The 27,283-nt window shown below is 35.4% G+C and overlaps 4 protein-coding genes across 5 annotated transcripts; 3 read left to right on the forward strand and 1 right to left on the reverse strand.

Annotated features, from left to right (window-relative positions):
- The first annotated feature begins 880 nt into the window (after positions 1-880).
- Positions 881-1,387, forward strand: LOC147907656 (uncharacterized). Its single transcript, XM_087412709.1, has one exon. It carries the CDS (start codon positions 881-883, stop codon positions 1,385-1,387), a length of 507 nt encoding a protein of 168 aa, XP_087268835.1.
- Positions 1,388-8,181: 6,794 nt separating this feature from the next.
- Positions 8,182-11,417, forward strand: LOC105154981 (coiled-coil domain-containing protein 130 homolog). Its single transcript, XM_011070818.2, has 5 exons — positions 8,182-8,561; positions 9,552-9,867; positions 9,945-10,205; positions 10,893-11,025; positions 11,107-11,417. Exons 2-5 carry the CDS (start codon positions 9,556-9,558, stop codon positions 11,322-11,324), a joined length of 924 nt encoding a protein of 307 aa, XP_011069120.1. The 5' UTR covers positions 8,182-8,561; positions 9,552-9,555; the 3' UTR covers positions 11,325-11,417.
- Positions 11,418-11,465: 48 nt separating this feature from the next.
- Lamtor4 (Late endosomal/lysosomal adaptor, MAPK and MTOR activator 4) lies at positions 11,466-13,094 on the reverse strand. Of its 2 annotated transcripts, none has more exons than XM_011070816.2 (3): positions 12,773-13,094; positions 12,293-12,367; positions 11,466-12,224 (listed from the first exon to the last, which is right to left on the reverse strand). In XM_011070816.2, exons 1-3 carry the CDS (start codon positions 12,806-12,808, stop codon positions 11,982-11,984), a joined length of 354 nt encoding a protein of 117 aa, XP_011069118.1. In that variant the 5' UTR covers positions 12,809-13,094; the 3' UTR covers positions 11,466-11,981. The 2 variants fall into 2 exon arrangements, with proteins under 2 accessions (XP_011069118.1, XP_011069119.1); XM_011070817.2 differs by having other exon boundaries at positions 12,725-12,798.
- A 946-nt stretch (positions 13,095-14,040) lies between these two features.
- Positions 14,041-16,762, forward strand: LOC147907657 (uncharacterized). The gene is made up of 5 exons (XM_087412710.1): positions 14,041-14,116; positions 14,352-14,592; positions 14,989-15,163; positions 15,279-16,121; positions 16,505-16,762. The coding sequence occupies exons 1-5, from the start codon at positions 14,041-14,043 to the stop codon at positions 16,760-16,762; spliced, it is 1,593 nt and encodes a 530-aa protein (XP_087268836.1).
- Positions 16,763-27,283: the final 10,521 nt, after the last annotated feature.

Raw genomic sequence — 27,283 nt, forward strand, 5'->3', positions numbered from 1 at the left:
CGCCGAAAGAAAATCGCTGCATCATGTTCATGAGTGGGGAAATAAATACCTTGCTGACCGCTCAAAGTGACATTCACGGTCACATGGCCAGATCAGTGGCAAATTTGAGGAAGATGGGTGTGGCCAACATCATCTCCACGCCGTCGAAACCTGCTTAGCGTTTCTCGATCAACTGTGGACGAAGTTCGAAAGACAGCATGAGCTCATACGAGTACATTATAAGGAAGCCTTCGACAAAAGTGAATACAGTATGTCTCAATTTGTCGATTCCGCTGAAATCATTTACGTGCAGCAGCGTAGCCTGTTAAACGACTACCTAACAAAGTTCAAAACTGAATAGTCAAATACAGCTCTTCCAAATGAATCTGGAAACGATTTCTTCATCAAATCGGTGCTGCCGCGTCTGAAAATCCGATCATTTTCGGGCGCGTTTAAAGACTGGCCATTGTTTCGAGACATATTCTTGTCCATCGGTAATAATCCATCTCAAACGTAGAGAAGTTCCATCACTTGAAGCATTGTCTAGAAGGGTCCGCTGAAGCATTGATACGTCTATTAACCGTAATCGGAGATAATTATTCTCGTGCGTGGGCGCTGTTATGCAAACACTACGAGAACAAAAAGGAGTTGTCGCGCTTCAATTTTTGCACGTTTACTGCAAAAGATGAAAAGCGATATCGCCAAGGAGCTTACAATGTCATCAGTGCCGTGAATGATCAAAAAAGCATAGGAAGAGCAATTAATTCGCATGGCTTCGACTTCTTTAATCACTTCATCTTCGAACTTATCGAGGCGAATCTTCGAGTGAGAATCTCAAGACATCTGCCTGGAGTCGCTTTCTAGAGGAACTCCCAAAACTCAAATCAACCGCTGGTTAAATATGGGTGCCGAAGACGCGAGAGTAGAGCTGCACAGATTCGCCGACGTGTCTGAACGAGTGTACGCAGCCGTGATGTATCTTCGTGTCATCCGAGCTAACAGTGTCAACGTTCTCTCGCTAACGGCAAAGAACAAGATCGCTCCGATCAAGCCAGTGTCCTTGCCGCGATTGGAACTGTGCGCCGCCGCTATGCTAACAAAATTAGTCGCACACACGCGCACTGTTCTAAGTCTGTCCATAGCTTCAGTCACTCTCTGGTTCGACTCTAGGGTCATTCTATATTGGATTCAGGGCCATGCCTTTCGATGGAAGATTTATGTGGTCAACCGCGAGTCCATGATACAGGAGGCGCTTCCAGCGATTCAGAAGGACAAGATAGCGTCATGTTTCTGGAAAGGAAACAACCCAGCCGACTGCGCCTGTCGAGGGATAACACCAGGTGAACTTATTGATCATCTACTCTGGTGGTCAGGCCCCGCTTGGCTGCTCAAGGACAACTCCACCTGACCCAGCGCACAATCTGAAGCTCCACTGGAGGAATTGCTCGAGCAACGTGTCCACTCTCGCATTGTCACGTCAAAAGTTGTCACGGAACTCCTCCTCTGATTCTCCTCACTTCACCGGCTCTTGAGAGTCACAACGTGGTGTTTACATTGGCTGCACTTAAGAGAGATGCTAACGACGGAAGGAAGTCTGGAGTCGATGTTGACACCCGACGAGCTCGACGTCTCACTTGGACGATAGATCCGAGCAGTCCAGACACTGCACTATGCGCACAAAGTCAATGCCGCAAAAGATCAGCGCCCGATCAGCCACCTCGCAGCCAGTTACGGGCCTTGAATCTCTTCATCGACGAACACGGAGTGCTGAGAGTCGAAGGTCGCCTGAAACACGCAGTTCTCTCTCCGGATGAGCGGCATTCTATGATCATTCCGCCTCACACCTCACACGTCTTTTGATATAGTCATGTCACCGCCAAACACTTCATGGAGAAGTTCAGTTGATTCTGGACCTGTTGCGACTACGATATTGAATCCCTCGAGGGCGAACCATGGTAAAATACTGATTGCATCGGTGCGTCACGTGTACCAGATGGAGAGGAGTCACACCACAGTCGCCAATGGATAATCTTCCTCAAGAACGCGTAACCCCTGCACGTCCATTCCTCAGAACCGGCATCAACTATGCCAAACCGATACTCATTCGAACGAATCGAGGACGTAAGCACCGGTCCTACAAAATTCTATTGGATTTTATCAAGAAGAAAGCCCAGGCTACGAAGGCAATATATGTCGCCGATCTCTCTCTCTCTCTCTCTCTCTCTCTCTGTTAGTGTTCAGAGTCTCGCTATTATATCGTGTCGAAAACTGCCGTGAAAAACCGCCAAGTAAAACCGCTGTAAGGAAGATTCCTTCGAGAACCGCCGAGAAAATCGCCGCGATTTTCTATTACTTCTATTATTAAGATAATTCGGAAAAGATGATTGTATCGAATATTTTGCGATAATTATTTATGTATACTGTTTGTGATTGTAAAATTTGAAGTAAATCTTTAGTCAAACTACAAAGAAACGGAATTCTCTTCATTCTCGTGCGTTATATCAGCCGTGTGCTGTCCTCTCACTTTAATCTTTACGCGCGGTGCATTCTCGCACACTAATAATTATATTTGGTAAAAACGAGCTGAAAATTTGCATAAAGAAATATATAATTCGTAATTTTATAAGATATTACAAAATAAATATTATATAACACAAAATTCACTAAATTAACTTGTTTAAATTTTCAATTTCGTTTATTAAAATTCAATAACTTGTATTTACATATGTAAGAGAGGCGAAATTAAAATTTTTTCGATCAAGGATCCATTAAAAATCCCTCCTATGGATAGTCGGCACGCTTCTATCCTGAGGATTTAGTACAGAGACGAATTATATTTACTTTCAACGATACGATACTTTTATCGATAGTGTTAGAAAATGTATGTAGTCACATAGTTTCCAAATTGAAAATGGATGTACTGACAATGTACGGGCGATTTCTACGGTAACAGGAAAAAGGTCGGCATGGCTTCTTTCAGGTTTCTCTGTGTGCATATTGAAAATTGTACGTCTGATTGGAAGTCTCATATTTGATCTGATAGAGCGGCAGGAACTTCGGAAATATATAGAACCATATACGCGAATCATATATGTCGATTACACGTATATTGGAAAAAAATCAGATACAGAACAATGGTAAATATCTGGATTTTCATTTATTCCAGATAAATTCAAGTCTATCAGGAAATTCTTATGGATCAGTATCTACATTACATTTTGTGATTTCGTATAAACCATATAAAAATTATGGTCTGATGAAATGATTAATATGACTTTTAGTAATAAATACGATTGAAATATTCAGTAAACGTGTCAGTATTCATCCTGAAAATATGGGACAAAAATAAGATAGAAGCGATAAGGTACAGATAGACCTTAAGACTCATATTCAGAACGCGCTTTTATTGATAAAAGCGCGCTTTATCTCTGAAATTTTATAGTATGCGTAACGTAATGTTAAGCGCATGTTACAGCGCGCTAACATCGTTGTAAGTGCATTCTGAATACGGGCTTAAATCTCTATTGTACTCAATCGGATTCTATCGATTTTTTTTAAGCAGGGATATATCACTTACAAAGACCTTATCAATTATAAAATTGAAAAGAAAATTGCAGCATAAAATGACAAGTGTACTACTTTTGCAATCATCTTACGGCATATCTAAACGGCATACCCCCATCATGACTGTACAGAGTCTTGACGACCAGGTCCAATCAGAGGAGGCCGGGTCATGTGATGCATTTGCCATCCTCTCCCTGTGAGGCTCTCTAGTTCGATCGATAATGTACGCAATCGAGCCTTACTTCTTTCAGCAACACTTTTTGACGGCCTTGTTCATATAAGTTCGGTCTTCTGATCTCTATCCTCCATGATTTCAAATTTGACTCAATACGAAATATCGCGTACGTATAATCTCGAGTTTGACATCAGATATGGAACAGTACATATATCTACGCCATCTGTATACGCAATTCCTTTTCCGGTCTTTTTCCACTTGTCTATTACATCGAAGCAAATATAAAAAGAACATCCCTCGTACATACAACGTGAATTCCCGCTTTATCGAAGATAACCTCTAGGACAGAAGACTAAGTCCCGATTGCACCAACGTTATTTGACTTTAAGCAAAGTTAAAATTCTCTCTTTCTTTTTTTAAAGCCGATAGAAAGACAGAAAGAGAGAGTTTTAAGCCACGCTTAAAATTAAAGTAATGTTGGCATTCTATTAAAATTAAAATAATGTTGGCATTCTGTTAAAATTAAAGTAATGTTGGCGTTCTGTGTGCAGAAGCCAATAGAATTATTGGTTAGTGCGATAACTTTCGCCGCGCGGTACTTATGAACTTTGTAGTCTAAAGTCACTAGATTTCTAAAGTACCGCATTGATTTTCAGAAATATCACGTCAAAATGGCCGAAGTACACAATTTCAAGAATAGTGGTTGATAATTCTTAAGCTATATTATACTTATTTTGTGCACTATCATGCACTAAACTTCTACAACAAATAAACTTGATTAAACTAAATAATATATAAATTAAGCATTTATGGCTCCTGCACACAGAACGCGGCAATACTTGCCGCGCGGCAGAAGTTGATGCGACAGCCAATCAACATCTCGCTTGCTCGGAAGTAATAGATATATAATTTCCACCGAGCGATAAAAATTGAACTCAATCCGACTTTTATCATGCGGCGGAAATAATATTACATTATTTCTAGAAGTTTTGCATGGTAAGGCCGACTTAAAACATAATATTATTGGTTAGTACAATAACTTTCACGCGCAGTAAGCGTTACCGCGTTCTGTATACAGGAAACCATTATACATATTTTTTTATTATAAATAAACTAATTACAATTAAAAAATATTTATTTACAGCTTTATTTGACAGTTTTATTTTTCAAAATAAAGTATATACAAATACATAAATTTGAAATGGCCATATTCGGTACTTTAGAAATCTAATGACTTTATTGTAGTCCTGCGCGTAGTGAAAGCGTCGCAGAAAAAAGTGAGTGCATTTAGAACGACAATCGCTCACTGAGCGCTCAGTTGTTCTGAATGTCACGAACGTAACTTAATCCCGTAAAGATAATTTTGTTTGCGATTAATCTTCCTTCTTAACAAAGATTAATCGCAGACAAATCATCTTTACGGAGTTAAATTACGTTTGTGGTATTTTTTCCTACGGGAAGGCTCCGATTGCACATATGCATCGCTAATTGGCTATTTTAAAAATAAAATATTCTCATTGATAAAGCTGTGAAAAATTATTATATACCAGCAGATATGAGTGGTGTATGCAATCGGAATTGTAAACAAACGGGATCCTCTCTTTTCCTACAGCGCACTCATTATGCGCAGAATAAAGTTGCAATAAAGCTATTGGGTCATCTAAAAAGTATCCGCGGTACTTTGTCACTAGATATATGACCATCAACACACATCTAGTGACAAAAAACCGCGGATACTTTTTAGATGACCCAATACAATAAAGTCACTAGAAAACAAAGTACTGCGAATTGCAGCCATTTGGCTCCATGACGCGCGATTATTCAAAACTTATGTATGATTGTATTAAGCAAATTTACATTAGCTTATTCTATTCGACACAAGCTGATCGCAAGTTTGTTGCGATAGCTAATGTGAAGCGTTGATTTCAAAATGCAAGTTTTAGATTGGTTGTCGCAACAAACTTGCAATCGGCTTGCGTCTAATGTAGAAAGGGCTTTAGAAGGAAAAATAAAACCTCACAGATTAAAAATTATATACCTCACAGATTACAACTCTTTCCAACGATGTTTCTTTGCCAATTAATTGAAGCCATTCTTCATGTCTATCGCCTGTTGGCATGCGAAGTAAACAAAAGCCTCTTTCGCTGCGGTTTTTGCAATTCTCAATACAATAATCGGGCATTTTCGATGTTTTCTAACTAGTTTTAAATTTATACAGTCATAAATGCATATAAAGTTATAACAGAATCAGGTTAGGATTGCACTTAATGTGTAGGAAATTACATGAAATGCACTATCTGAACTATTCGATACCATTTTGGCTCCAAATGCTAATTCAATTTTCCCATCGCGGTACTTTGTTATCTAGTGACTTTAGACTACAAAGTTCACAAGCGCCGCGAGAGTCAAGAATCGAAACTTAACTCGAAACGTAAAATCGGTCCACGTTCTGAGGACTAGGTGTCTATCATGGAACAAAATCGGAATGAATTCCGATCGGAATTATTCAATTATTCCCCAAATTTTTATTGTGTTTTCTGAAGGAAAACGAAATAATTCCGATCGGAATCCATTCCAACTTTGTTCTATTATACGTGCTCTGACTAGACTAAGTGGAGTCTTTTTATGCCCATTTCACCAACGTAGTTTAACGTTAATCTCGGTTCAACTTACTCTTCGTCTTTTTTTATAGTTCTAAAGATTAGAAAAAGACAAAGAGTAAGTTGAACCGAGATTAAAATTAATCTACATTGATGGAAACATACATTAGTCTTCCTGATAACATCATACTCGTATAAATTAGGGACTACCCTAACAGCACAAACATCGATATGTAAGACTGTAAGTCGACTTTGTACAAATATCCTTCCATTGTTGACTTTAGGACGTCTAGTGCGATTTACGCTTGAATGTGGAATCAGTTCATCCTTGTTATTTAACTATAGTTAAACAAGGATGAATGCTGTTCATGAGCGTTGTAGGCATGAATCGGACCACAACCTAGAATAATTGATTTAAAATCGGTTTACAGTCGTCTTGAAAGTAGGACATTGACTAAGAGATGTTCAAGTCGTCTAAAATCGACTTAAGGATGTCCATTTTTCAGACGTCTAGAAGCTATAGTTAACTCAGAGTCGGCTTAGAGTCAACTTTGTGCTGTTAAGGTATGTATCGAATCTATCGTGTGGTATTGAAAAATTGTCTAACAAAAAAGATCCAACTGCTAGACGCTGGTTCCAGTAAGTGATAGCGTTGGAAAGCATTCGCCGAGGTGATCACAAATATACGTAAGTCGTTAAATCTCCCGAACGCTGGTATGATATATACAATTGTTCATTTTGAGCTGAGGGCCCCGTAAATACAGAAATTGATAAGATCGCTTCTCACTTCCACACTTTCGCAATACGCATGCGCGTGTTCCCAACTATTTTATCATATTTTATCACGTTTATTGTGTATGACGTTTTCAATAGTGAAGTTGAGTTTGTTATTTGACCTATATAAAAGTACTATACAAAAAGTAAAGTACAATTATATATTTTAGACTTGGTATTTCTTTTAATTATATTTTATAATATCTAACCTTTACAATACGTGCTATGACTCCGCGTGCATACGTTCCCCGCATGCGCAAAGTACATGAATTGTGGAAGCGAGAAGTCGATTTTCTATCTCACTATCTTGGCACATCCCCCACTCTCAAAAAGAGACTGCGTTAGCAATATAGTAGTATTACATATATTGGGTCATCTAAAAAGTATCCGCGATTTTTTGTCACTAGATGGTCAACACATCTAGTGACAAAAAACCGGGGATACTTTTTAGATGACCCAATATGTACCAACATATACCTGTCTCATTTCCAAAAGTGTACACTAGTTCAGCTACAGAAAACAGATCTAAAGTTTGCGCGGTTCCTATAGGCTGTGATCAAAGACCGGTATTCAGATCTTATATTCAAGACCGTCTTAAGTATGATCTTAAGAAGTCACAAATCAATCAGAAGGCTGCATTAACAGTCTTAAAGCGTCTTAAGACGGTCTTGAAATAAGACTCGAATATCGTCTATGAATACCTGCCAAAGTCTCGCCACAAATGCTTTGAAGCATTTGAAGCATGGACTAATTAGAAGAAAGAATTTTACAAATTGACCAGTTAAAAAACGCTTTAAAGCGTTTGCAGCATTGCGTTGACCGTACTCATAATTACCTAGTTATGGCTTCTACACATTGGACACGGAAACGCTTACCGCGCGGCAAAATGTGATGCGGTAGCCAATAAGCTTACAGTTCCTAATGTGTTCATTGATTGAAACAACCAATTAGCACTATTCGGAATAACGCAGAAGAATGCTGATTGGTTGCTTCTATGACGCATTCTCTGTTCCGCAGTCGTTTTCTCTTTTCCGCACCGTGTGATTTCACCCTTAGTTTTTGTACCGCGTACCGCATACTGCGCTACATGTAATCGCATCTTCACACAGTCCTCGACTGAATACAGATGTGAAGTGTTGTACTGTTGTGTCGACGATAACGGACAATTGGAACGAAACTTGTGTTGCTGTGTACACGAAAGTGTCTAGGGATATTGCAATTGGAAAGCACCCCTGTTATCCCTTGCACCTTGCATGGGACTCTAGCCTAGTGAAACTCTCATTTATTGCGCACTCAGTGTGCACTAGTATGGCTAGCGATATATGTTGACAATTATATTGTATTCTAATCTATTTTGTTGAAAAATATCAACATCACAAGAGTCTATTGAAGTATTTAAATCTTTTCGAGAACAGATTGTTTTAAACAACCCCAGTTTTATTTTTCTCCGGCTTTAAAAAGGAACCAAGGTATAATGAAACATTTATTGTAATATTTGTTATACTATACAGACATTTCATTTCAAAATTAGTGACACAACAAAATTATTTTTCAAAAAAGAGAAAAAATTGTTTTTAACTTTACAGAAAATTATTAATTTAAATTATTAAACTAATCAAATAATATCGAAGTAAACCATATGCTCACAAACATGATTAAATGTTATTTTTATCATTCACATTTTACAACTCTGAAAAATCTGTATCTTTTTTGAGTTGTGATGATTTCGTCTTACAAAATTACAACAAATTTAGGAATAAATTATCAAAAGTGACAACTCAAAATATCATCAAGAATTTATATTTACCTTAATCAGCTAAAAAGATTAAATTTAAAATAACAGATTTTTTTTCAAACTTCGTTAATCAAGTCTTAACTCTAAATGTTCTCTATAGGAGTTCTCTCTTTTTTATTTATAAAAATGACACAACTATATAGGTCTTTTTAAAGAGATCATAACATCTTGTATATAATCATCAGTGAATATATATATATATCTATCATTCTGATATTTTATCCACTGCTGGATATTGGCCTCTTCCAACTTTTTTCATTCCACATGTCTTTGGAAGGAAGTTTATATATATATGTTTATATATATATATATATATATGTATATATATATATATATATATATATATATATATGTGTGTGTGTGTAATATCTTATAGATGTTATGATTTCTTTAAAAACTTAAGTACGATACAGGTATTATTTAATAAATGGATTGTGAAATTAAGTTTATTTTTGATGATTGATAATCTTTGTACCTAACATATTCATGAAAACGACTAAAATATTACAATTTTATATTCATACTTTTTAAGGGAACCATATAAATTGTAGTAGTAGCAAAAACAAATTTTTTTGTGATAATTATTACCCAATATACATAATTATTTATAACCAATGTTGCTAGATCTTTATGTTTCTAATTGATTTCATATTTAAATAAATAGCACAATGGGAGAACGGAAGGGAACAAATTTATACTATCCACCGGATTATGATCCCCGTGCCGGTGGTCTTAATAAATTCCTAGGCACTCATGCATTGCGTGAGCGAGCCCGCAAGATACACATGGGCATTTTAATCATACGATTTGAGATGCCCTACAATATATGGTGCAATGGATGTGGGAATCATATCGGCATGGGTGTTAGATATAACGCGGAAAAAAAGAAGATTGGAATGTATTATAGCACCCCGCTCTATCAATTTCGCATGAAGTGTCATCTCTGTGACAATCATTTTGAAATAAAAACTGATCCTGCTGTAAGTTACAATTAGTTGATAATGCAAATAAATTATTGCTTCTGAAAAATTTGCTAATATTTTTATTGTCTTTTTAGAATCTGGATTACATCATAGTGAGTGGTGCAAGACGTCAAGAGAATCGATGGGATCCTAAACAGAATGAGCAAGTAGTACCTGAAACAAAAGAAGTCTCATGCAGATTGTATGACGATGCAATGTATAAGTTAGAACATGGTATAGAAGATAAGAAAGTAGCCAAATCTCGAAATTCAGCACTGGAAGGTGCAATAGCCTTAAATGAAAATATTTGGAAAGATGATTACAGCTCAAACTGCGCAGTGAGAGCCTTATTTCGGGTACAGTTATCAAATTTAATTTTATACTATATATATGTATATATATATATATATTATATATATATATGTATATATATATATATAATTTTTTCATTATATTTAATTTAAAAAAAACAAAGTAACTGGTGTAAAAGGAGTAATTGAGAGTTCGGGCGGTAAACAATATGCAAACATTTTAAAAGATAATATATAAGTAATATTATGACAGTTTATAAATTAAATATTATTTAATTTTATTAACAATTTCTTCATCATGTCGCCACTTAATTATGTCGCGTGGATCATTGATGATAGTATTTTTGTTCGCGTATGTTATATATAAATTTGTTTTAAATACATATATTTTATAATAGCTAAAAAAATTATAAAAATTATTATAAAGGTTTATTTATCAATATCGGTATGTCATCATTATGTATATTAAAAATTATTTTATAATTACGTTTCTATTAGGTGTTGGAATTAATTCGTAGCGTTTTTAATGAAAGAATGTTATTTATTTCACATGAGCATTAAAAAATACATTAATGAAAGTACTTCCCATCTCTTGTAAAACGCTACGAATTAATTCCAATACCTAATATTATAAACGAAATATCAAATGATTTGAACGAAAAATCATTGGTATGCATAGAACATGCTAATATGAATTTTTACTGATTGACTTATATACATTTCATATTACAGGATAGAAAAAAGGAACTTCAGAAGAAACAAGCTGAAGATCATGCATTACTAAAAAAGACTGGATTGGATATTAATTTGGTAAATGAACATGAGGATGACATAAAACTAGCAAAATTACTGACTCATAAGAAAGGTATTTATTCAGCACTTAAGCAAACTAAAATGCACATTTTCCTGTTATATATTTATGCTTTCACGAATGTTTTCTTTTTAGGTGCAAGAAAACAAGAAGGTATGGAATTGAAACGGTTAGTTTCGATTATACGATCTAAAAATAAAAAAAAAATATCTTCGAATGACCGATTAAAACTACAAAGCCAGGAATCACCAAAGACAAAGGAAATAACGAATAATGCTACTATCTCCAAAACTAGTAGTTCGAATATATCTCTAGTCAATTATGATAGTTCCAGTACCGATAGTGATACTTAGTATTTTATATATTTATCTTGAAATGTATGTACGATATGTAATATATATTTGTAAATATAACAAATTACGAAAATAAATTTTTCATTAAATACATTAATGTTAGAAATAAAATGCAACACTATACATAAATTACAAAAAATATTTTGATAAAAAATATATTTTGAGAATAATCATAGCTATAATTTTCAAATTACATATTGGATTTCAAATTACATATTTTATTCGAAAGATTGAAAGAAACTATTATACAATTAATAGAGACATGTAATGGCTGCGTTCAATAGAAAAAGTAGCTTTGCAACTGTTGTATGATTCTTTAATAATTCTAGCTTCTATAATTCTTCACTGAATCTAAAAATATAATCAATCCAAGCATCTTCCTGGTTCAAATTGTGTAATTTTTATTTTTCTCTAGATATATAAATCAATTATTTAAAAAATTTACAATTACAAAGAACTGCTTTTTCTGTATCCAATGTTTCTTATAACTACATTGCACTGATTTCATTCTTAAAATACATATATTTTTAAAGGTATATAACAGTGAATAAAGATCTCTCGCAATGATCAAAGAAATTGAAGTTATGTTAGATATCAAAGTTTATAAAGAGTACATTTATTGTTTTGTAGGCTTTATTATTAGGTTTATTATTATATCTAAACATCGATGATAGACTGCTGTTCGACGATCGCTGTAGTCTGAGATAGCAGTTTTCTCTTCACTACGTAAATCTTCTTATTGGAGAGACACACGATGTAACAATGATCCTTATATTTGATTGATATCTTTTCAAAAGGATCATGCAATGGAAATGCTTTAGGATCAACTTTACTTGTCAATGTTATTAAACTAGTGATAATATTTGCCACTCTTTCATCATTTTCTAAATCTCCTCCAGACTGTAACACAAATACAGAAGATTCTATTTGCTATTATGAAAAAAAGAATATTAGAAACTGTCTCTTACTGTTAATACAGCACCATCCTCAGTTAATACTAAATATCCAATTTGATCAGGTATACGCTCCAACGCCAGCATTTTCTACAACAAAAAGCTTATTTTGAGACCTGTTCTTTGTTGTTACATCAGAGTGTATTAAAATTTTCTATCTCAAATTTTAAATATATCTTTCATTTTAAATACAACAAGTGTACATGAGTGTGCACTAATTCAGCCACTAAAGAATAGATTTTTAGTCATGACATGAAATTTTGAGAAAAATAAACAAGAAGATTGATAATGTTAAATAAAAGACATTATTAAGACATAATTATGTCTCTCTCTCTCTCTCTCTCTCTCTCTCTCTCTCTCTCTCTCTCTTTCTCTCTTTCTGTTTCTTAGTTTACTTTGATATATTTATGTATTTTAATTAATTATACGTATCGAGCTTATCCTAACCTACGCAATAGAATAGACAATGAAAAACGAAAAAACTAATCGGCTTACGTGTGATGATAGCGTCAATGAACGATGAAATGTCATGTATACGATAAATTAAGATAAATACACGTCTCAGCACTGACGGAGTAATATTAAAGACGTGTAATAAAAATACGTTCGAAATCTTCCCGGCGAATTACCGAAGACACTCTACTATCTAGCATAATATAAAGTCCATGGTAGAAAAATACAAGACTGCGTTCAAATTCCTCTCCCGGACACCCCCAGAAAGTGTTCAGTTTCCTTTATTGAGCGTTTAGGTGGAACGTTCAGATTTCTATTTTATCCACCCGAAAGGATAAAAAAACCACTCGGGGCCTTCACTTCCTTGAGCTGAGTGATAGTGGCGCATTAAAGATTTCCTGTGCAATCCCAGCATGTTTGACGTGCATCTAAAATTTAAATTTCAGGTTATGTCTGTGTGTTATAAGAGAGAGAAATCTGAGAGAGGACACGACTCAAAACTATAATCGCAAAATGCTGCCGCGCATTATTGCCCTCTGACAAAATGGATGTACCAAATATCGTTTTATCATCTCCAGCCTTGAAAAATGAACATTGTTATGTAGTTTACATCCACTTTGTCAGAGAGCAGTAGTGCGCAGCATGTTGTAGAGAACTACGTTATCAATATCTCACTAGCGCAGCGAATGCAGAAAGCCTAGGGATTTTGTAGGTTGCGAGTTGCCTACAAGCAGCGTCAGGGAAAAATAAGATCAGATAGATTATGGCGCTCATCCTGTACGGTCATATTCATTTTGAACTCGAGTAATAAAGATTCATCGTTACCAGTTACAAGAGAAGTGTCGATTATTACCTCTTATATCACATCGCACGACAAGCGTGGGCTTGTCTTGAGAATTTGACTCATCAATTGAGTCACTTATTCCCACATTGGTGACCCCGACGTGATCGAGAGGAAGAAGCGATTGACCGGTAACCGTCGTTTGAGCAACATCGAAACGAACTGGTTTCGAACCGAGCAGCAGTGCACATCGTCGTAGCTGACAAGGAGGCACATCGCCGACGTTGTGGCCGACAAGGACGCCCACCGACATCGTGAGTAGGAGACCCATCACCGATATCGTAACCGATCGCAAGGCCCCATCGTTGAGGGGCCGGCGGAAAAGTCTCGCCGTCGAAAGCACCGCAGGTGTTGATCATCAACACCATCTAGTGACAAAAAACCGCGGATACTTTTTAGATGACCCAATATTTAAGGCTGTCAGGAAATACGGATTATTCGCGAGCTTCGACACGGTAGACGGGTAGTCATGGCTCCTCCCACCATTGAGGAAATGCAGGAGCAGTGGGCGCAGCTGCAAGCGACACTTCACCAATATCGCGCGCGTGGATTCATATAGAGTCTGAAAATTCCGCCATTCTTAATAAAAAATCCGGTGATACAGTTCATTCAAGTCGAGGCCACGTTCAAGGCCGCACGAATCAGGAGACTAAGGCGCATCACATGATTATGTCTTTGGACGCCGAAGCCATCGCGTGCTGCAGAGAACCCGCATCGCGGAACCCGATGAGAACGAACCATACACCAAATTAAAACAGCGTATTATTGAAAATTTTTCAGCGTCAGCAGAAAGTCAACTGCGACAACTAATAAAACGCCAAGTGCTTACGTCAGAGAAACCGTCGCAGATCCTCAGTCGACTTCGTAACTTGAACTCTGACAAACGATGTGACGACACCGTAATAAAAACTGTGTTCTTTGAACACTTATCACCGCACATTAGAAGCATTCTTGTGACTACCGAAAGCACGGATCTGGACAAGTTAGCCAAAATGGCGGATAAAATAGTTGAGACCATTGGGTGATTCTGCGCAGTGCGCCGCCGCATCGTTGTCAGAATCGAAGCCGCCTGAATGGAAAGCTGAGATCGACCGTCTGGACGCCGATATGGCCACCCTCGCGGCTGAGGTCAAGCGGTGCAGCAGATCTCAGACGAGAGACAAGGCAAATAAAAATCGTAAGCATTCCAAAAGCAGAAGCTCTCGTGTCTGCTGGCCGCATCGTACTTTCGGGGAACAAGCGCGAGTCTGTAAAGGAACTGAAAAATTCTCGTGCCCTTGGCCAAAGCCCAAGGCTTTAACGGACGGAAAGGCGGGGGAATAGAATCGTCTGCCACCGAGGAGACAGGTATGGCGGACGATTCTTCTGTCCGTCTCCACATCCACGATCGAGTCACTGGAGAGTTTATTCCTTGTAGATACGGGGGCGGAAATTTCGCTGCTTCCCAGCACTTACGCGAAGAACAAAATTTCGACCAATTTCAAACTTTACGCGGCAAACAATACGCGTATAGATATGTATGGGGAGTCGTTCCGAACGCTACACTTAGGGATACGCCCGATCACATGGAATTTCTGCGTAGCATCAGTTCCGTACCCGATTATTGGGACCGACCTGATTGCACATTATGGTCTCCTTAAATGTCGTAAACTCATCGATTCACAAAATAATGTGTACGTGTCGGGCATTGTCAAATCGATGCCATAGCTTGCCATTAGCACGGTCAAACCCAGTACGAAATTCGCGAGCATCTTATCTGAATTTCCGAAGGTCACCGATTTAGAACAGGCAACTCCGAATTGCAGTAGCGATATCTGTCATCATATCATTACCATGGGCCCGCCGGTAGCCGAGCGCCCCAGGCGGTTAAGTCCGGTAAAATTAAAAACGACAAAGGCTGAATTTCAACGGTTAGTTAAAGCCGGTATTTGCCGTCCGTCCAGTAGTCCATGGGCAAGTCCCATTCATATGGTACTAAAAAAAGACGGATCATGGAGGATCTGCGGCGATTACCGTCGTCTTAACGCAATTATCGTGCCGGATAAATTTCCCGTACCGCATTTGCACGATTGCTCCTTCAACCTGCGTGGGAAAGTCATTTTCTCTAAGTTAGATCTGCATCAGGCATACAATCAAATTCCAGTGGCGCCGGAAGATATTCCGAAAACGGCTGTTGTTACGCCCTTCGGGCTGTTCGAATATAAATTCATGACATACGGTCTTAGAAACGCGAGTCAAACATTTCAGCGTCAAATCTTCCGCGCTCTAGGCGACCTAGAATTTGTGTTTGCATTCATCGACGACATACTCATAGTGTCGATATCTCTTGAAGAGCACGAAGCTCACTTACGCATAATGTTACAGCGTTTAGAAAAGTTTTATTTACGACTCAATGTAGATAAATGCGAGTTCGGCAAGCAAGAATTAGAATTCCTCGGCTTTACGATTAACAGCGAAGGGTATAAATCAACACTCGATAAGATTCAGGCTATTCGCGAGTTTCCAAGGCCTAACACTATAGTCGTTTTCTTGAGCTTGTCAACTTTTATCGTAAACTACTGCATAATGCAGCTACCATCGTTCAGGCACCATTAAATGAGTACCTTCGCGATTCACGCAGAAACGACAAACTGCCAATCATATGGACGCCGGTGGCTGAGAAGCGTTTAATAAGTGCAAGGAGAATCTGGCCAACGCGACTATACTTTCTTACCCCTCCCGCAGCCGAGACGCGCCTCGTTTGTGACGCGTCAAATTTCGCCATCGGGGCCGCCCTCGAACAACGTTTAGACGACTCGTAGAAACCGCTCGCATTCTTTTCGCGCAAATTAAATTCGGCGCAACAGAACTACAGCGCGTACGATCGGGAGCTTACGGCGATCGCCGAGGCAATAAAATATTTTCGTTATTTCTTCGAAGGGCGAAATTTCAAGATTGTAACCGATCACAAGCCTCTCATCTACGCGTTCATGCAACGTTCCGAAAAGGCATCACCTCGGCAACAGAAACAACTTTCGTTCATCTCGCAGTTCACTACGCATATCGAATACCTATCGAGCAAAGATAATATTGTGGCGGATTCCCTTTCCCGCATCGAAGCCATTCATTTACCTGCCGAGATCGAACTTAATGAGCTTGCACAGCAACAAGAACAAGACGAGGAGCTACGCGTCCATTCGCGAATCTCCTGAATTTCCGCTGTCTATGAAGCGAATTCAATGGGAGTCGACGCATATTACACTTTACTGTGAAATGACCGGCGAAGCAATCCGTCCCTATATATCGGCATCTTACGAGATCGCGTTTTTCACTTGTTCCATGACGCGACTCATCCGGGCCCTAAAGTCACGGATCGGGTAATCCGTCAACGGTATGTGTGGCCTAACATGCATCGTGATATTGCAAAGTGGTGTAAGAATTATCTTAACTGTCAGCAGTCAAAAATAACCCGACACGTTCAATTACATCCTGAAAAATTTGTCGCATCGGGCGTTTCGAGCATGTTCACATGGATCTAATAGGTCCCTTGCCTGAGTCGGACGGGTACAGATATTGTGCGACGATGATTGATAGATTTTCGCGTTGGCCAGTAGCAATACCTGTGATAGACATTGAAGCTATTAGAGTGGCACGCGCGTTTTACGACAACTGGGTAGCAAATTTTGGAGCATCCAAAACGATAACTACTGATCAAGGTAGCCAGTTCGAAGCGCAACTTTTTACTGCACTTCTTCAGCTGATCGGCTGTCAACGAATTCGTACCACGGCGTATCATCCCGCCTCGAACGGTATGATCGAGCGGTGGCATAGAAGCTTAAAAGCTGCGATTATGTGTCATGCTAATGAAGGCTGGTCACGAGTACTTTCGACCGTATTATTAGGTCTGTGTGCTCATGTCCGCCTTGATACCGGCGCATCGCCTTCGGAATTTGTTTATGGAACGACGCTGCGCGTCCCCGGAGAATTTGTACTGCCGGACGACTTTACTCCTAATCCTCAAATGTTCATCGAGGAATTCCGCGAGCATATGCGCAAAGTTAAGTCAATCTCGATAGAGCATAAGCACAAGAAACGCGCATTCGTATTTAAAGATTTATATTCATGTTCCTATGTTTTTCTACGGGTGGGCGGTACCAAGAGAGCGTTAGAGCGTTCCTACACCGGCCCTCACAAGGTTATAAATCGTGTTTCGGATCGAGTATTCGACATTGATGTTAACAGCACAGTGTATCGGTCGAAAATTTAAAACCTGCGTGGCATACGCGATGACTTATGTAGTGCAACCCCAGAAGCAGGGCAATCAACCAATTCGTTCAGCAACGAGCAACCAGTTTTGAAAACGTATGCGCGTCCGAAGAAAAAAGTCACCTTCGCCATATAATTACAATAAATCCTCCCAACGACAAAATGTAAATGTAATTAGTTTAAGACAGACACCAAAGACACGCAATGATATGTTTTATATAATATGTTTTATATGATACATTTTATATGTTTTATATGGTAGACCTAAGTGTCGGCATCATAAATGTACCTGTCACTACAGCAATATTTTGTTAATTTAATAATAAGCATAGGGTTTAGATTCGTTGTCACTCAGGGGGGAGTATGTAGGGAACTACGTTATCAATATCTCACTAGCGCAGCGAGTGTAGAAAGCCTAGGGATTTTGTAGGTTGCGAGTTGCCTACAAGCAGCGTCAGAGAAAAAAATAAGACGTTAGATAGATTATGGCGCTCATCCTGTACGGTCATATTCATTTGAGCTCGAGTAATAAAGATTTATAGTTACCAGTTACAAGAAAGTGTCGATTATTACCTCTTATATCACATCACACGACAAGCGTGAGCTTGTCTTGAGAATTTGACTCATCAATTGAGTCACTTATTCCCACAGCCACAGCGATAGTTACGCCATCTCTTGAAAATTAATGCATACTCCCAGTAATATGGAGCATGATTTCAGAATGTTTACTTATAACAGCTAGTGGAGATATATATTCCAAAAATACAAGTGCTGAATTCAATCTGTCCATTTTGTATACTTTAAGCATAAATCCTGCTCGCTAAAATTGTCGTATATCCCAAACAGGTGGGATATACAAGACAACAAATTAAATAAAGAATACAAGAGCAAAGTATTGGGTCATCTAAAAAGTATCCGCGGTTTTTTGTCACTAGATGTGTGTTGATGGTCATACATCTAGTGACAAAGTACCGCGGATACTTTTTAGATGACCCAATACTTATATTTTGTTATACAACATGCTTTACTATTCCTCTACACTCATATATCACGAAATAACCACAAGTCTTTTGTACGTTCTATAGTAATCATTTTATGTCGATTATAATTTATGATGATGCTACTTAACACAGTAACAAATCGATTCAACTCATAATAATTTCATTAATATTAACAGTAAGAAATTGAAATCATAACAATATTAATATAACATAAAGGCATGTAACAAAGTAGTTGCGGGAAAATTACCCCCACTCCTTCTATTTTTTCTGACTTCTGCGACATAAATCCCAGCGCGACGTATTTGCCGGAGTTACCTACCTTGCTCTAACTCGGGAACATTTCTTGTTAGCGAGCAAAAGTATTCGGCGCATTGTGTCCGAATCCAATGTATCGCGAAAAAACTTTAGCTATTGGATACATTTCTCCTGAAGTATTTATCTACCTTGATCAGAAAGGATACATTCAAGACTGTAAATGAATTCCATTAATATATTATTTCCCAAACACGACAATAAAAAAAAACATTTAAGAATTTTAAGTACGACGTATGTGTGGATACATCAAATACAGAAAGCTAAGAATGGTCAAATTTGGATGTTTCAAATATGTTTACATTATATATACAATAATATAATACAATAATTTATTATATATTCTTATATTAAATTAATTAATTTCAGATATGATTGAAAGCCGAAAAACTTTCGATTTCAACACAATCATTCTGAAACGTTAATAAACTCCCCTAAATTAGAATAGACAGAAAAAAAGTAAGAAACTTATTGCGAAAAATATTACCTCAGCCAGGATTCAAATCTGGGACCTCTCAACTTTCTGGGAAGAGTGTCTTAGCCAGTTTGATCACTGAGAGTTCGGAAATATTCTTCACAATAATTGATATGTACAGGGTGCGTCACCTAAATCCGAACCAATTTAAATTTAAATTTTCCGCTATATTGTACCTCCAGGGGTTGTTGTTGACGTCCGAGAAAGTCTAATATTTTTAGTAAACAGTCATCATTCTCAAAATGGCCGTAATGTTGAAATCAAATGCGAAGTATAATCGAAGAGCGAAGGCCTTCGCGCTGAGCGCTTAGCAATGGAAATAATTTGGTTCTTTAGATATCCGAGACCGTTTATGACAAAATATACGGCTTTAGAACAGTCCAATGAAGGTTTCAGTATGCCAGCGAAGAAGGGTCACTCAAAAGAACGCGAGAACTCTCGTAGTTGTTGAAAGGACTCAAGCGCTGATTTCGGATAACCCAATTGTTGCGAAAATTAGTAGTTGGTGTAAGCGAGTCAACAATGCATCGAATTGCCGAGAAGGATCTTTGAAATCGTACACATTAAAGATACAACAGATGCTCTTTGAAGCTGCCAGGAATGTCTGTTGCTCGCCTCGGCTCCCATTCTGGTCTCCCAACAGCCCAAATTTAAATCCCTTAGACTACTACATACGCAGCGTAGTTGAAAGAGTCATAAACAAGTCTCGGCATCTCAATGTGACATCATTAAGGACCGCTATTGAGGCAGCATTCGTCGGCATGGATAGCGCTACATTACAGCGTGCGTGCGAACGCTTCAGACCGAGAATAGAGGCCGTCATTCAAGCTAATATATCAAATAATTGTGCTCTATAGGGATCCCCAAATGCCATGTAAAAAGATTTTTTGTAATATCGAATTTTTTGTAATATCGATTTTTTGTAATATCGAATTTTTAAAAACATTTTGTTTAAAGAAATTATTCGATTTGTCCGGATTTTAGGACGCATCCTGTACAGAGAGAACGCATTGTATAGCTGCGTATGTACAAACATTTAAGAATTTTAAGCACGATCGTATGTGTGAATACATCAAATACGATAATTAAAAAAAATTAGGATATTCACAATACTCCAATAGTAGTGATACATACCTTGGCGACATAGCATAGCCATTCCAAACACTGAGCAACTAAAAAAGAAAAAAAAAAAAATTCCAAATATTAGTGAAAAGCAAATGCATCAATAGCATAATAGAATATATATATATATATATGGCATTTAACGTTCATATGCAGTTATCTTTGTAATACGTTTTTGTCTCTCTCGATTACTTATTTATTAATTTTTTTATTATAGTCACACTAAGATATATAGAATTTCAATTTTTTTTTGTATTATGGGACTTCTTTTTCTGAGGGAAAAAAAAACGAAATTTGACAAACATTTCTTTAGTTAGAATATTTTTATTACAAATAATCCCAGTAAGTAAAAAACATTTTAAAAAATTTCAGCAACAATGTTACAATATTGCTACAATGTTGTTGAAATTTTCGAAAATGTTTCTTCTTGTTTACTGGAATAATATACATCATGTATTTACCTTAAGAATTTTCAATTCAAATATTGATAGTAAAATGGCGATAGTAATCCGGTTACCGTACCGCTCAATTAGACACATGAAAGCAAACAAACTAAAAAAATGTTTTTTTTTAGTTTGCGATATTATAAGAAAATAAACTATGTATAATTGTCCCAAAAATAGACTTAATACATACATTCATGGATCATCGAATTATACCCAGTGAGAAATGATAATGGATTCGATTCCATTGTCATTTCTCACTGGATAATGGTTTTCATACAATTTCAAAAGACTCAAGTACGTTGGATATCCAATCGGATGGTTTGACCGCTTCAAAGCACTATGAAATTAGTTCTCGAATTCAGAGAAAAACGTTTTTTTGATCATAATTTTATTATGTCTATTCTGGAATAAAATATTAATCATATATAATACTACTCATTTTATATATATAATACTCATTTTAGTAATAACAACTATAAAATTAATTAATTTTGTTAACGTGTATATCTAAGGCACAGGTAATAACATTATCGAGACTGCGTATCAAAATACGGTGTACCAGTTTAGATACGCACGTATGTGATAGGTACGGTACCGGAATGCTTAGTACGCTATACGCTTACTGTACCAATACCGTGGAAATATTTTGTTATCTAGGATATTATATAAATATAAAATTCGCAGTCGATAATATAAATTGCTACACATGTCCCAAAACTTAATTTTCTGATACAAAATGTCATCTTTGCTCCGTCGATGCGATATCATATTTTGTTGTCCCTCTATCATTGATAAAGTAGAAATTTATATTACGTAGTATGACAACGCGTAATGTAACACATTAGCTATTATAATCTTGCATTATTTTTGTGTTATTTTTAGACACTTGAAAGGCTCCTTGGAAAAACATTGCAATATTTTTTAAATTTTATAGGAAATAAAAAAATAACCAATGCATAAACAACATTTTTTCCATCACCTTCATAAAAATAAAAGTTTCTTCGAAGAGTCCTGAATAAAATACTAAATTTTATTGTATGTGATTATTAGTGAGAAAGATAATTCGCTCGAATAATCTGTTACGCTCGCGCGATCAAATCGCAAGCCCACACTTGTGAACACGTACGGACACTCCCGCCAAGACGTAGGAATAAATAGACTTTACTTAAGAAAAGCAAAATTCTTTATTCGTCAACACACAACAGTGCGATTGTAAAGACACGGAAGCGATCGAAGTACGTCTGAATGTATAGCGATGGCTCGTACAAATCAATGGCGTCTGTTTAACACACATCGAATTTTACACCCGGGAGACTGTTCATCTTCCGAGGAAGTATCAAAAAGGAGGTTCTACTTTTAGTGCATGTAGACAATCGAGTTGTAAGCAATCATTTTTGTGCAAATGAACTGTTAGCAAAAGTAATGTAGGCAACTAATATTGTAAGCAATCGATTTGTAGGCAACGGGATTTCCCTCCAGAAATTAAATAACTCAGAATCTCATGGAGGAAAGTCAATACTGAGAGAAATGATTTTGTTATAGGAACAAATCAAGGGAAAATAAATGTGATATTTGTTAAAAAAACGATGAATTAATTACTATTGCAAATTAATTATTTCTCATTTATCAATGTAACAAATAATCAATAGTATCGCTTGTAAATAATAGGCTCATATATAAATATAATATACATATATAAAAGTCATAGACCGTCACAGAATCTCAAATCGTAAAAAATTGGCCGATTCTAGTCAAGCATTCTCCTTATATTTGACTGTGATTGATCAATTTAAGACTTAAGACTTCATGATCATCTACGATTATGTGTAAAGCCTAAAGTCTATCCAAAAAATAAGTTAGATTCTATATATAATTTGCTTCTGTTATTAGTAATTGATTGGTGTGCATGTGTATAGCAGACTAGCAGCAATCACAACAAATCAAATTTGTTATCACATATTTACCAGTCACTTGTTAAAGATACTGGTGGCTTGTTAAATTAACAAAATCCTTTCTCTCAGAGAAATTACGAAATCCTCCCAGAGAACATTGAGATGTCTTACAAGATATCATAAAGACGTCTTAAAATTTATAAGAATATTCTTTGGAACTGTCAGAAAGATGTATATGTGACATCTTTAAGTGTCTTATCACGATTTATGATGTCTTACAGATTTTATCCTTAAGATTTAATTGTTTCAGACATTTATCTAAAAAATAAAAATAAAAATTACTGATACCAATTTCTGCTTCCTCTTGTCAATACATTTCCGGGAGCTTCGCATAAATTATAGTTGTATGATCAAGGTCTAAAAGATTGCAACACTTTTTAAAAATGGATTTCGGAATGCAACCTATTCACCAAAATAATTATTTGTCGATCCATGAATAAGAACTAATCGCTTCGTGAGGCTGCATTCCGAAACCCATTGAAAAAAAGTATTGCAATCTTTTAGGCCCTGACTATACAACACTATAATATAATACAAAATATTAGAATGCCAGATTAATTGACATCAAAATTTTTATAGGGTACGTTATTATATATAGGAGAGACCGGAGCAAGTTGTTATAATTTTTGATTAGCAATTTTTTCCGTACTAATGTATACACTTCAATAAATGAATACCTATGCATTGCTTCAAATACATTTTTAACTAGATAGTACATTTTTTCCTGATTTGTATCTATGTTTTTAAATATTGAAAATTAAACTTCTATCGATAGGTAAATTGTAACAACTTATCCCACTGTGGGGCAAGTTGTTACAAAGCTGGGGAACAAGTTACATTTACAATATTACTTGAAATGTATATAGTGAGTGCAAAAAGTATTCGTACAAAGAAAATATTTTTTAAAGAAACTTTATTTTTAAAAAGTAAATATTATCCAGCGAAAAATGAGTCATCGAATCGATACGATGATTTCAACATCAATTCGACGTCGATTCGATATTTAATTGACGATCATTTCTTGCTGGGTAATTTATTCATAAAAAATAAAATAGACTGTATGTTTCTTAAAATTATATATATAATACCAAAAAGATGTGTATTAATTATAGAAAATATATCATCTAAAGAATAACCGAAAATTAAAAATTCTATTGTTTGAATGTTTAAAAAATATTCATACAATCGAGAAATTTAGTTTCTAAAATTAGAAATACATGCGAAACTCGTTTGTTTATATTAGAACAATATATTCACTGTTGTAAAATTGCTAATTAATGTTTATTTTTTTATACAAATAACTTACTTTATACAAATAAAACTTTTTTATAAAAAATTTTTTGTACGAATATTTTTTGCTTTCACTCTGTGTGTGTGTGTATATATATATATATATATATATATATATATATACACACACACACACACACACACACACACACCAGAGTGAAAGCAAAAAATATTCGTAAAAAATATTTTTTATAAAAAAAGTTTTATTTGTATAATTTATATATATATATATATACATATATATATATACATACACAGAGTGAAAGCAAAAAATAAATATATATATTTATAAATATATATATATATATATATATATATATATATATATATAAGCAAATTCAAAAATACAATGAAATCAGACACGAAATATTTCACAAGGAATATTTATTTTATAATATAAAATTAACAAAAACATATTATTACAAAAACTTTTTCTCTAAGTCATTAAGTTAAATGGAAAATTATAAAATTAATATTACATGCATTTGCTACTTTTCTCACAAACAGATGGTCATCTTTAACTTCTTTTATTACTGTCCCATACATTTCTACATTTACAGATGTTCTGTTTGTCTTTTTTTTTGTAAGATCGCACCATTCCACAGACTTTTATAATCAGACTGTTGACTCAATATGATAGAAATAAATCTGATTCCGAACTGTTCTTGTTTCAGTTCATATATATGTATGTGTGCGTCCTATCTGCGAATATCGCCTAAATTTATGTAAAAACATTAACTTAATTATCCGTGATTTATACATTGAAAGTGAGTGAACACAAATATGGCGCTGCCCATTACTGTCTTCAAACATCGAGACGAAGTCGGCAGTCTATTTGTAGAAGTCTATGCATCATTCTGTAGAAGAAGAAAAATTATTTTTAATGGAGTAAGTTGTTATACTGTAACAACTTGTCCTGATCGAAGTGTAACTTGCCCCAACTTTCTATTTTCGAAAAAATACGGATAAAAATCAGTACATATACGGATTCAAACAAAATATGTTATGATCAAATGTATATAAAAGAAATATGCAAAAAGATAATCACATACTTCTATATACAACTTATATATACGGTATTACGATATGTATGCGTGTGGCATATGAGTGATCGACTGATTAATTTGTAATTAAGCAGAGGTCGAATAGCGAAATATTCTGCATAATTCGTGTCAAATGAATAGATTTCCATAACACAACGATTTATACAATGAAATATTTACTTTTAATAATGAAAATTAAGGAAACATGCATATCATTTTCTAGAGTTCAAGTATGGCGGCTATATTAATAGCGGAATCGATTGGATGCACTCAGTGCACACTAGTGTACATTAAAATCGTCGTACAAAATAACGTAAAGATATATTTGTACATAAATATAGAAATCGATTAAATCCTGAAATATTTAATATATTTTATTGTAGTATTAAATAAAATATATATTTTATAATTCGAAATATTTGCATTTCATTCTTATACTCAAATTATTACAGTGTATAACGACTTTAATATGACCAAGTGAGTACTAATGCTTTCAATCGAATTCACCATAAGTGAAATTGTAAAGTATCGTAAGAATTATATAAAAATTTATAAAAATGAGCTGCCACCTGTGGTGGCAAAAAACTAAAAAAATGAACTGTAACAACTTATCTTGTGTAACAACTTGCCTTGATCTCTCCTAGATCTTATTATATTTAGATTGAACATGTCATACACTCGTCAATATTATAAATAAAATTAATTTATAGTCGATAATATAAATTACTACACATGCTCCAAAACTTGAACAATTTTCAGACATCTTTCTAAAATGTCTGAAAGATGACTAAACCATCTTTTAGAAAAATCTTAAAGATGTCTATTTCAAAGTGTCTTTTGGATATCTTCCAGATATGTGCATATTCTCTGCACTGATTGTCGAAACGATAATCTAGAAGGAGGATATTATAATGATATTATAAATATGGTATATACGCATATACATACGGAGTGCCCGGAAAATCGCCCGCAATACTTCGGGAAATGATTCGGGACTCAAAAAGAAGAAAAAAAGCTATATAAACATAGGTCTGGAAATAAGTCGTTTCCGAGTTATAACCACTTTTATATTAAAGAAATTGTAATTTATTTTTCAAAATCGCAATCATAATTTATTTCATAGTGTTTTACATAAATACATACATTTTGGCGTTACCCAGTATGCACCACGTGGAGAGATAGCCCGCTTGACATCCCTCTAGTAAAACGAAAAAAAATTTTTTAATAAAAAAAAAGAGCCTACTCACGCGCAGGCTTGCAATTAGATTGCGCGAGCGTAACAATATTTCCATATAGCACGTAATATCACAGTAATATTACAACAATATCATTTTTATATTGCAATATTACAATGAAATTCTAGCAGAAATATCATTGAAATATTGACTGAGATGTCACAGTAATAATACAATATCCGCAAAAAAGAATCATAGGAATATTACTAAGATATATTACAAGAATATCAATATATTATGTAATATTTCTGTGATATTTATATAATGTTTACATTTATGTAACATTTATTGGGAAAAATTAAAATGTTTTAAAAAGAATTTTTTAAATCGATATTTTTAATGTTATTCCGTATGATATTAATTGTTCCAATTAATATTTTAAAAATTATTTCATTTCACAATATTAATAAAAAAATAATACTGATTATTAATATAATAATAATTATTTTATTATATAATATAATAAACTGAAAAAGTTCTAATAAAATAAATGTCACTTATAAAATTATACACATAGTTAGAATGATCCGATTTAGGTCAAATATGCACCGTTTTGTTCGATAACTTGTTGTCATTTTGAAGGTAATTCCA

Source organism: Acromyrmex echinatior, chromosome 13 (genome assembly GCF_024713525.1).
Source record: "Acromyrmex echinatior isolate Ae372 chromosome 13, ASM2471352v2, whole genome shotgun sequence".
NCBI lineage: Eukaryota > Metazoa > Arthropoda > Insecta > Hymenoptera > Formicidae > Acromyrmex > Acromyrmex echinatior.